Source organism: Cricetulus griseus, chromosome X (genome assembly GCF_003668045.3).
Source record: "Cricetulus griseus strain 17A/GY chromosome X, alternate assembly CriGri-PICRH-1.0, whole genome shotgun sequence".
NCBI lineage: Eukaryota > Metazoa > Chordata > Mammalia > Rodentia > Cricetidae > Cricetulus > Cricetulus griseus.
The window spans coordinates 125,011,501-125,024,204 of NC_048604.1; the positions used below are offsets into that span (position 1 = coordinate 125,011,501).

At 38.7% G+C, this 12,704-nt stretch overlaps 1 protein-coding gene across 1 annotated transcript in view; it reads right to left on the minus strand.

Moving 5' to 3' along the window:
• Slc9a7 (solute carrier family 9 member A7) overlaps positions 1 to 12,704 on the minus strand; it is a 146,551-nt gene that overhangs the window by 65,453 nt on the left and 68,394 nt on the right. Inside the window, exons 4-5 of the mRNA XM_027432318.2 lie at positions 11,004 to 11,080; positions 8,298 to 8,410 (exon numbers count right to left, since the gene is read on the minus strand). Coding sequence (XP_027288119.1) covers positions 8,298 to 8,410; positions 11,004 to 11,080 — 190 coding nt within the window. The remainder of the gene's footprint in view (positions 1 to 8,297; positions 8,411 to 11,003; positions 11,081 to 12,704) is intronic.

A 12,704-nucleotide genomic window follows, 5' to 3' on the forward strand; every position in this document is an offset into this window, starting at 1 on the left:
CAACAGGGAAATCTTTATGGATAGGATTTTTAAAAGTTGTGCTCTATATGATTTATTATATGAATTACATTTATGGCTACTCATGTAAAACTTTGACTCTAGCATTTTACCATTATATAGTATAAGAATCGTCTTTTAAAAAATCCAGCTGTTGAAGAAAAATTAACAACAATAATCACAAATGCTAATGACTTACCATGAAGCAGATACTATGCTAAGCATTTTGTAATTTAATTCAGTTCTGAGAAAACCCTGTGAGGAGGCTAATATTACCATTTCTCTCATTTCAGGATAAGAAAACAAACTGTGCAATGCATGGGCTACTCTGTACTTCAGTATTGAAATCCCCCAGTGATGATACAAGAGAAGTTTCATTCCTCAGTTCCATCATCTGCCCACTGTGGACACTGTGGGTGGAGCTCTGTCCACATCAGTCACATGGGGATTCAGGGCTCCAGACTGATGGAAGCAAATAAAAATGAACAGTATCCAAACTTGGCAATGTAGGAACAGGAGATCCGGGGCATCAGTCTATCAGTCAGAGAGGGTCTTGGAAGGAAACAAATGGCACACTCAAACGCAAACTAAGAAAAGCTTTATGAGGAGGTTATTTATAAAAGTGTGGTTAGAGTACAGGGGAAACAGAAGGGAGGAGACAGTATTTGAGGCCAAAAACAGGGGACTTTCATCCATAGATCTGAAAGCTCAAGAGCAAGGAGTAGTTACCAGAACCTGGAGTTGTAGGGACTGGGTCCCCTGATAGGAGCTGTTACTTCTGATGGAGGTACTACTAGTCTGAAGGATTCCTCTACCTCCAACCTCCTTCCAGTGGGAAACCAGAAAGAAAGGAATCTTTGACATGTTCCATTTAAGTTAGCCCCTGGGGCCAAGAAAGAGGAAAGGGAGGCGGGTAAATGTAAAGGGGCAAGCAGAAGACATGCAACAGCCAGCAACTGTTGAAGAACTCAGCACCCAGCAAAGTTCAAAGACTGGGTAGACCGCTTACTTTCCTCATACCTATGACATGAAAAGCACAACTTAAGGAAGGAGGGATTTATTTTGGCCCATGGTTTGATGGAATATATAGTCCATCATTGCTGGGAAGAAATGTTACCAAGAGCAATAGGTGGTTATGCATATTGTGTTCACAATCGGGAAGCAAAGAGAGATGAATGCTGGTGTTAGCTGACTTTGCCTCTTTTCCCTGACTCCAGCCAATAGAATGGTGCCACCCACATTCAGGGCATGTCTTAATGCTCTCCATTAATCTACTCTGGAAGGGCCCTCACAAGCATACTCAAAGGTATTCCTTATTAAGGCCCTGGTGTCTCTTAAACCAATCAGTGAACAGTTAAAAATAACAACCACATTTGACAAAGTGGAAGATTATACTATATAACTTCAAAAAACCTTTCTGACTTTTAAATATGGTTTGTCTAACATGTTATAAGTACCAATAGTAAAACAATACATAGGTAATTGCTCATGACAATGAAAGCATGTTTAATAACATTAATAGCAGTTACCTAGAACTGGAATGAATCTTAACTCCTCTTTATTCCTGCTATCACCTTATAAAGCAGGTCAGAAACTCTGTGGTGCAAGTGTCTGCCTGACCACAGTGAGGAAATATGCACAGTAGATGGCAGCATCCAAAAGAGAATAGTTTGGGGATAACAGGATGGGAAAGTTTCCTCTAACTGAAGAGATTTGCCCTTGTTTGGATGTAATTTGAATGTCCTCCAACTTTCACATAAAATGGGTTGGTCCCCCAGGAGGCAGCGTTAGGAGATGCTGAGGATCTTTTAGATCTTCAATTAGTGTTGTGGGAGACATTAGGCTCTCACTGTTTCTGATCTCTTGGCTTGAGATACGACCACCTGCTTAAGCATGCACCCCCACCATTGCCATCCCAAACACGCATCAGATAGCCAAAACAATTGGGAATACTGATTTTCAACCCAAGCCCCCCAAAGAGTGAGCCAAATCAACCATTTCTTAGCTGAGTGTGGTTATACACACCTTTAGTCCCAGAGCTCAGGAGGCAGAGGCAGGTGGATCTCTATGAGTTCGAGACCAGCCTGGTCTACAGAGCTAGTTCCAGGACAGGTAGGGCTGTTACACAGAGAAGCCCTGTCTGTAAAAACAAAAACAACAAAAAATGAAGACAAACAAGCAAAAACATTTCCCTTTATTAGGTTACTATCTCCAACATTTTACTGTAGTGATGCAAAGCTGACTAACACAGTATGTAACAGATTACCCCACCACAGAAGGACCCTTTAAAAAAATCACAGAATAGCTGGCACACATAGAATGAAGAACAAACATCTTAAGAACTGACTTTTCTTGAACACATCATTTGTATATCAAATACTATTTAATTTGTTAATGCTCACTATAAAGTACCCACATCGCTATACACAAAACGTACTTGATTCAAAGAGCTAAGAGGTCTAGGAAGAGTGATCAGGTAGGTGGCATACTGGAAGCACACCTCAAAAGGTGAGCAACTTGGTGGTACAACTAGAGAATTAGTTTTGGACAAGTAATTTAGATCACAGATTTAAAATCTGCTAGGCTGATTGACTCTGAGGGGTACACAAGAAACAGGATTTTAAAAAAAAAAAGAAGAAAGGGGAAAAAAGAAACAGGATTAGGATGAAGCCTGTCAGGGTCAGGAGTGAGTCTCAAGTGGTAGAGCACTTGCCTAGTATGCACTGAGTCTGGTTCTCTGCAACTCCCTACATGCATGCATGTACATGCATATCAAGACTAGGGGGAACAGTTCATAATGAGTCACAGGAAGAAATAGCACTAATTTTCTCTGCCTGCAGATACACTAGAAGATGGAATCCTATATTTTCCTTCCTCAATGGCAGATCAATCTAAAATGGCCATCTGAAGAGATAAAATATGGATCCCATGATACCAACCACAAGTGGAGACACATATATGGTGCCATTTTCAATGAAGAAACAAAGATTGATATCTTAAGTCAAGTACAATGTAATCAGGAATAAGAAGCTCTTACTTTTTCCTGTCAGTCAATACGACTCCATACTAGAATTTGTGTTTGATGGCTTAGAAACAAGAAGTCAATCTGATCTAGTAGTCCCCTTAAAAGCAACACTTTGCTCAATGGGACACAACTGTCAGTTGGGCATTTATCAAAAGAGTGAGCACAGTTGTAAATATGTGTACTTTGCTACTCAAAAACATCTCAATGACTCTTGAGAGCCATTCTCGGGACTATCAAAGAGTAAGACGTCAGTCTCCAAAACTCCACAGGAGAACAGACTCCCAAATCTGACCATTAAACAACTAGATGTGGTTGCTCAGACTTGTAATTCCAGCATTCAGAAGGTCAAGACAGCAATCAGGTCAGCCTGTGCTACACAGTGAGTTCTAAGCCATCTGGGGCTACAATGAGAGCCTGCCTCTAAAAGCAAACCATCAAGCAAGTGCAGCTGGTCTCATGACTTCCGTGATTCCGCCCGTCCACACTCCCACTTAGTCACTTGCTTTCAGCTGAGGGTTTTTTTTGTTTGTTTGTTTTTTTCCAAGACAGAATCCCTCTGTGTAGCCCTGCCTGTTCTGGAACTTGCTTTGTAGACCAGGCTGGCCTCAAAGTCAGATATCTGCCTGCTTCTGCCTAATTCCTGAGTGTTGGGATTAAAGGTGTGCAATACCACCACCACCACCACCACCACCACCACACCACCACCACCACCACCACCATCACACCGGCTCAGTTGAGTCTTTAAATCACTAATTTTGGAATTCATACAACTAAACTATATCATTAAAATTTATTCACCTCCACATAGGTTTTGTGTAGATAATATCTCTGACTGAGGGTCACAATAATAGCAGCAGCCCAAGTAATAACTTCAAGGCCATTTTTGTTGCTACCACCAAGTCTTCACGTGGGCCTACGCAGGCACTTAGTCTTCCCCCACATCACATTAACACTGCCCTTTTCTAAACGTGTGTTCCGTGAAGACCCATGAAGATCATTATACACGTATTTAGACCACTCATTGCTTCTCCAGCCACATTCCCCCATGTCTTACATCACCCTGCTCTATTATCCTACAAACAGCCCCATCCCTATCTTCTGGGACTAGGATTTGAGACTTGGTTCTCTCACCTCCACCCTCAGCTGCCCAATAAATGACCTTCTGTTTTGTAAAATGTGTAGGTTAAGGGAATGATTGACATACTTTATTGCAAGCAAAAATGGGCCTCTTTTTATTGTTTGTTTTTTAGTATCATCCTCTAACTCTGCATTCAAATTTCAATCTCTTTATGGAAGTTTTCAAATAGCAGACTTTTAGGAGGCTAGTAAAACACTTCAAAAATCCTACTTTCAAAAGCTATTCATTCAAAAAGCAGTTAATGCTCTAACAAGTTTAAACTTCTAATTTTCTAGAACTTTTATTTACATGGAACTCTTACTATGCCAATCTTCAGAGGTCAAATAAAAATGATGTAACATGACAATGCTTCCCATTATTTTATAACATAGTACAGACACATTATAAGGAAATAAACAGTTATATAAGTAATCTGGAAAAACAGGCCTTTTATCAATTATAAGTAAAGCAACACTAATAATTCAGAAAACAGTATCTGTAATCTTTATCACACTCACCTATTACTTGGTGATAGTACTAATAAAATGATAATAATAAAACTACACACAAACAAACAGTAATATACATTTCAGACAATGTAAACACCTTTCTCAGGCTTCTGAAGACTTTATTTCTCAACAGACTGTCCTCTGAACATAGTCACAGACAGCTTAGCATTTAAATAAACCTCCCTTTCAGAGTGTTTTTTAGAAGCATGCTTGAGTAGTGAGGATCTATCATTTATCTTTTAAACAAACATGAGGGAAGCAGAACTCTCTGCCCAAGTCAGATGTACAGAGGCCAACACAATCAGCAAATGTTAAGTTCAGTGTTTCGCATGTGTGGCTGCAATTCATTCTCACAAGAGCCTTAGAAACAGGAACCATTTACTTCTACTTTACAGATGAGGACACTAACAGGAGAAGGGAAAGTGGGCCCAAGCCAGCTGATCAGTGACTAGCCCATGGAAAGCTTAACCCAAAGGCCAAGACTCCACAATCTCACCTTCTTTTCACAAACCAAGCTGCCTCAAGCAGCCAATCCTTCGATACTAATTTCGAGTGTCTATGATAATATATGACAGTAAGAAAGGTCACTGTTTGGGGGGTATGGGAGGACAGGAGGGAGAGGGAACTGAGATTGGTATGTGAAATAAGATTGTTTTTAATTTAAAGAAAAAAAAGAGAAAGGTGACTGTATTTTGTAACACTTAGATTCTTCAGAACTACACAACTGTCTAATACCACACTGTTCAAAGTGGTGATAACTAGTCGGATGAAACCACTTAATTTAAATTGTTTACTATTAAATGAAAACTAAGGCTCAGTTCTTCCATTTGCAGTACCCCACATTTCAACTGCTCTGTGGCAGCAATGACCAGTGGCTACCATAGTGGAATGAACAAGAAGACTACAGAACATTCTTTGCAGAAAGAGCTGAGGAATAACACTAATCTAGAGGACCCCTAAGTGGCATGCTCAAGTGGGAACTATCATTAAGATTGTTGCTGCTCAGAATGTTAGAGAGTGTTTTACACATGCATGTTTTTATACAGTTAGCTAAACAACAATAGAGACATCAAAATTTTTATACCTCAATTGTTAGTAGTAGACCAACCCTTTCTCCGTAAACTATTTCTAAGATGTATATGATTAGTCAATCCTCATTATCTGAAGGGAATCAGTGCCAGGAACTTCCTCACACAGACACCAAAATACATAGATGCTGAAATCCCTTACATAAAATAATATGTGTAGACGGGTGTTGGTGGCTCACGCCTTTAATCCCAGCACTCGGGAGGCAGAGGCAGACGGATCTTTGTGAGTTCGAAGCCAGCCTGGTCTCCAGAGCAAGTGCCAAGATAGGCTTCAAAGCTCCACAGAGAAACCCTATCTCCAAAACCCAAATAACAATAATAATAATAATAATAATAATAATAATAATAATAATAATAATATGTGTATATAAAACCTATGTGCACCCTATTGCATTTGAAAGCATAGCTAAATTGGTTGTAATAGTTAATACAAGGTAAATGTTACCTAAGTAGTTGTTATACTATATTGGTTAGGGAATAAGACAAGAAAAAACTAAATTACAACTTCAGTACATGTGCGACTGTTTTTATTTTTGAGACTGCAACTTAATTACAACATTTCTCCCTTCCCTTTCCTCCTTCCAAATATCCCTCTTACTTTCCTTCAAACTCATGGTCTCTTTTTTCATAGCCCTAAAAACGTACATACAAGTAACATTATATGGACCTAGGAAATTATATTTAGGAAAATATATGTATACATGAATACACATATGTATTTGGAGGTTTTTTAAACTGCATTTGGTCTGCAGTTAACTGAATCCATAGACATGGAGCATGGACTTGTAATAGCTAACATTACAGAAAGTAATAGCTGATACTTTGGGAGAACTTTAAAAATTTATGTGTATGGGTATTCTCCCTGAATGTGGGTCCCCTGGAACTGGAGTTACAGATAGTTGTAAGCCACCATGTGAGTCCTGGGAATCGAACCTGAATCCTCTACATGAGCAGCCAATTATCTCTCCAGCCCCCTACTCTGCTTTATACATTCTTTTTTGTTTTTCTTTCTTTCTTTCTTTTTTGGTTTTTCAAGACAGGGTTTCTCTGTGTAGCCTTAGCTGTCCTGGAACTCACTCCGTAGACCAGGCCTAAAGGCATGCACCACAACCACCACAGCCCAGCATGCTTTATACATTCTAACTTGGAGTTAAGCTATCTTACTTGTGTTTTTTGGGGTACGGGGGAGAAGGGCTATACATTAACTCCACTTTTAGGAACTGGTTCATTCAACACTTGAATATTACAGGAGAAAAGATTTAAAACAACTCTATCACAAGAACTCTGCACAAAAATGTTTATAAACACAACTCTTTCCATTAAGGAAAATCATTATTCAAACCAAATGGTATGTTTCCTAAAGGAAGGTGAAGGCACAATGCTGAGAAAGAATAAGTCTAAAGTATGTTCATATTAGTCATTCTAAAATAAAAGACAAGAGGGAATACAGGTAGAGACAACTCAAGTGTCTGTAAACAGATGGTTCAATAAGCAAAATGTGAAATAGTATTCAACCTTAAAAGGGAGGAAATCATGGCATACACTGCACCATGGATGAATTGCAGGGCAAGATGCTAAGTGAAATGAGCCAGTCACAAAATGACAAATATTGTAAGATTTTATATACACAAGGAAATTATAGTAGTCAAATTCATAGAGGGGAAAGTAGAATGATTGCTGCAAGAATCTGGGTAGAAAGGGGGAAAGGCAGCTGTTGTTATATGAGTTTAGAGTTTCAGTTATGAAAGATGAAAAAGTTCAAGAAATTACTTGCTGAATGGTATAATACTTAATGCTACTGAACCATCCATTCAGAAATTAAGATGCCCACTAAAAACAAAAATGATGAATATATGTGATATAACATGTTAATTGGTTTAATTTAGCCATGCCATTGTGAACATACTGTATTGTGTATCATAATTGTGCATGACTATATTTATGAGCTAAATAAATGAAAAAAAATAAAAAAAGAAATTAAGATGCTCAGTTGCATGATGTGCATTTTACCACAATCAAAAGATATATTAGTTAATTTTTTAGTCATGATTAAAAATAATGACCAAGGCAACTTATAGAAGGAAGGGTTTATTGGAGCTTAAGGTTCCAGAGTGATAAGAGCCCATTACCATTATGGCTTTTCCAGTGGCAGCAAGTACCAGATATGGTGGCTAGAAGAAACTGAAATCTCACAATTTAAATCACAAGCACAGAGAGTGAACTAACAATGACATGAGGCTTTTAAAACTCTCACAGCCCACCTCCAGTGATGTACTTCCTCAAACAAGGCCAAACTTCCTAAGTTTTTCCAAACAGCACCACCAAATGGGGACCATGTATTCAAGTGTTGAGTCTGTGGGGACATCACATTCAAACCACCACAGAAAATAAACATATACTTCTCTTAGAAAGCCTGTATGTTAGATCTAACTACTATTCACTCCCCCCATCATCTGTTAATGCCACAGTCTCTCTACTGCAACAAAAGTCAATAACTGCTTTGAACTTTATAAGAGTTAAATAATATAGTAACATAATAATCAAGCCAAATGTTTAATTACCTGGGTCAGTGGCAGAGATAATTGCTCCAAAAAAGAGACAATCTGTGTAGTAAAATTTATCTGAGAGCTGACCCACAATCTTCATGAGTTTCACCACGCCATACATAAGATTTCTGTAAAATGATAGGTAAACAGTGTCAGGGAAAACTCTTGCTGGCATATAAACAGAGTAATAGAGTACTATTAAACACTGTATTTTAAGGGAGATTTAGGAGAGCAATAGGCAGCTTTTATGGTTGGGCATTTACCAGGAACCCAGGCAAACAGAACTTTGGCACCAAGGAGCGGTTTGTAGTTATTATCTTGCAGAAGCATCTGAATATTTCTTTTGTTGTTGTTGCTTTTTGTGTGTGCATGGGATGGGGCACTAAGAGAGGTCTCTTGTAGACTAATCTTGCCTTGACTTGCTATGTAGTGGAGGATGACACTCAACTTTTGATGGCCCTGAACTTCTGATTCTTTTGCTTCTGCTTTTCAAGTGCTGGAATTGCAGATGTAAACTACCACCACCCAAAGCTTTGTGCATGTTAAGTAAACTGTACTAACTGAGTTACATCCCCATCTCCTGAATATTTCATTCTTAAAAGTTGTTCTCCTTACCAACTATGTTAGCTGTGAGGTATGGTCATTGATGAAGTTAAATGATCTTAAGCAACTGGGTGATAGAGGAGAATGGAAGATAGAGCCTGAAATAATGTATAACAAAGCACTACATTTGTGGAAGACAGTATATCTCAAGTCATAAAAATTAGGGGGCTGGGTGAAGCTGGAGGGACTGATACTATTAATATCTCCATCAAGAAGTAGTGCAAAGAAGGTAGATATGCAACCCTTTTGTAATGTTCTAGTAGATCACCAGTGTCCCCATTGATACACCTGACCATTTGCTCTCTTTGGTGAGGCAAGCTGGCTTTAGCCCCCCCCCCATATTGAACAGAATGTGACATGGTCTAACAGAGATCACCAAGTTCAATATTTCAGATTGGCTAGATCAAACTCCCTATGTAGTAGATTATAACTAGAAATAGCAATGAGTGTTGATGAATAGCCTACCATATATTACACATGTGTGTATGTATCTGCTGTTGTAATAACAGCAACTTGCAGGGGTTAAAAGAATAAAAGTAACATAGAATTAACTCCCTGTACACTAAAGCCAAGCATTTAATGAGATTTGTGATACTAAGGACCATGTCACCGTCTATGCTTATGTCTTATGCCATGCTTAGTGACTAGAACAGTAGATTGACTAAGCTAGGGGTGAAAGAATTGTTTGCAGTGCAAAATGAAATGCTTATGAAAGTTAGCTAGCACTTAATGCTTGCCTAGTGTGTGCCAGGTGTTGCTCCAATCAGCTCAACTTCAGTCCATGACAGCTCTATGGAACCGATCTGATTTGTTCTTTGCTACTTATCAAAGGCTTTTTCATGTTCATACCTTTCAAATATTTCTTGAGATGTCCTTTTTCATTCCTCTTTACTAAAATTCTAGACCTTTGTAGTACATTTCCTTCTTGCATCCTTACCCCCATCTTGTTTCCTATCATCATTAATGCATGTCAGGGAACCTGGTGTTCTTCAGTGATCTGTCATCTAATTAAGGAGATGCTCCAAGACCTTCCTTTTAAAGACTAGAATAGAAGGTCCTTGCCATTATCTCCAGCTTTCCAACTATTTTTTTAAAGTTAAAGTCCTTACTACATTCAGATTTGCTTGTGCATTTTTTAAAACCTAATATCACCTTTCTATAAAAAGATCCCATCCAAGCTACCACATGGCATTTAGTCGTCAAATCTCCTGGTTTCCTTTAGCTTGTCAAAGTTTCGCATCCATTGCTTGTTTTTGATGACCTTAGCCATTTTGAGCAATGCTGGCAAGAAAGTTCACAGGATACCCTTCAGTTGAGATTTATCTGGCTTTTTCTCCAGACAAAGGTGATGTGTTTGGGGTAGATAACCAGGGAGGCAAAGTGACTTTCTTATCACAAATCTCAAGGATATATAATAACAAGGCTTGTAGTGTCTTCCATGCTCTCTACTTTTCAGCTACTACTCTCTTCTTCCCCTTTATAGGAAACTACAACATACAGTTAACACTCAAAGCTAGGTTGGAATGAAGACCTGGGGACGGTGTGACCAAGTTCTACTACTTTGAAGGAGATGTATCTATAACACTCATATACAAATTGGCACAAGAAATGTGTCTCTTCTCATTTATTTCTTCATTAACACATCTCTCTGTGTGGACTCAGGAATATTTATTTTATACTCTATTAATCTAGTAGAAAATTATTCATTTTGTTGTGTTTCAGCCACTTATGGGCTCTGGCTATGGTGAGAACTTCAGGTTGGCTTTTGGATTCCTTTGACATGCCTTGTATCTTTATGGCTGTCTGTCTTATGTGCATTTGCTTACTTTCTGGTATTAAATGATGCTCCATTTTCATGTAAATTTATTGTGCCAACCCTAGAATAAGAGGCACTGGTGCTTTTTTATCAGAGAATGCTGTACAAAATTATGATCTAGTAATTTTAGTTCATTTTAATTATTCTTAATTTAAATGTAATGCCCACATGTAGCTAACAGCTACTATACTAGACAGGATAACTCTCTATCCTAACTACCATCCTCACACAACATTAAAATACTGCTTTGTACATCATATTGGTAGTATGTTAGACTGGTTATACAAAAAAGAATCACTTACCCAATAATGAAGCAAGAAACAGCTGTCCCCAAGAAGGCATAGGCCAGAATCGATCCAAGATTTCTGAAAAAGTGTCTCTGAATGAAACAACAAAAAATAGAGATTATTGTACTTCTTGGTAGCAAGCCAAAAAAAATCAAATATATAAACAAAAACTTTACATTAAAAGCCCCTAAAGACCCAGGCGTTGGTGGCACGCTCCTTTAATCCCAGAACGGAGCTGTGTGAGAAGAATTCTGAGAGCTTGTGAGACAACACCAAGAAAACAGGACAAGAGGTCTTGTGACCTCTGTTCCTTCTCAACATTGGTTTGGTTTTGGAATGTGCTTTTTTGCCCCTCCCAGGTATAGTAAATAGGAGTAGTTTACTTCACATTATCCATTATCTTACTTTTGCTATTCAAAAAATGTTTCCAAGCATGGCCTATCCTTGAGTTTGTATATAGCCTAAAGTCATGTGAACTTTGCTCATGTGACCTTGCTTAACTCTCTTAGTTAAGGGTGATTTTTGCTGTAATGAAACACCATGACTAAAGCAACTCGGGGAGGAAAGGGTTTATTTCATTCACAATTCTATACAACAGTTCATCAATGAAGGGAGTCAGGACAGGAACTCAAACAGGGCAGGAACCTGGATGCAGGAGCTGATGAAGAGGCCATGGAGGTGTGCTGCTTACTGGCTTGCTCCTCATGGCTTGTTCGGCCTGCTTTTTTATAGAACCCTGAACCACCAGCCCAGGGATGGCACCACCCACAATGGGCTGGGTCCTCCCCCATCAATCAGGAATTAAGAAAATGCCTTACAGCTAGACCTCATGGATCCATTTTCTCAGTTGAGATTCCCTCCTTTCAAGTAACTCTAGCTTGTGTCAAGTTAACATAATACTAGCCAGCCCATTAACCCCCAGAATATAAATTATCTGTTGCTCTAAATAAAGTTGGCTATTGCATGAGACTTTGGTCTGTCTCATTTTTAGGCTCCATTCTCCCAGATTCACACTAGAGTAGGTTCATTCAGCTTTCTTTTGAGCAATTATTCCCAGGGTTAACAGAAACACAGATAATGTCCACATTTACGGTATTAGCTAAAGCTAAATGTAAATCTACAAAAATAGATTCTGTACAAAAATACAGAATCTCATTCTCTCCTCCCCTCCCCCACATAAAAATTATTCATTTCTCATTCAAACATACTGACCTAAATTTTTATTTTGAAAAGACATGCCACTTGGCTTGCATATTATATCAGCACTTAAACACGCATTTCATAATACAAAGTACTTTCGTATATCCAGTTCTCACAGCAACCCTGTGGCATTTCATTTTATTTTACTTATTTGTTTATTTGTTTTGGCCATACTGGAGATCGACTTACACTCTTGTGTATGTTAGGTAACTGCTTCACCAATGAGCTAAATTATCAGCTGTTGTTTTGTTCTTTAGACAGAGGGATTCACCCTGTAACCCAGGCTGGCTTTGCTTTAACTTCCCCAGTGCCGGTATTATAGGCATGAGCTGACATATCCAGCTCTTGAACCATCTTACATGAGAAAAATCATAAGTCTACCAAACTATGACCCTGAACTGGGGACTTCAGGTGCATGGCTTTATCAAGCTCCACCACTCTGCTTTGTGAGGGAAAAAGGAAGGACATGTGTTACTGAATTAAATATTAGACCTTCCTTCCTATTTTTATAGTCAT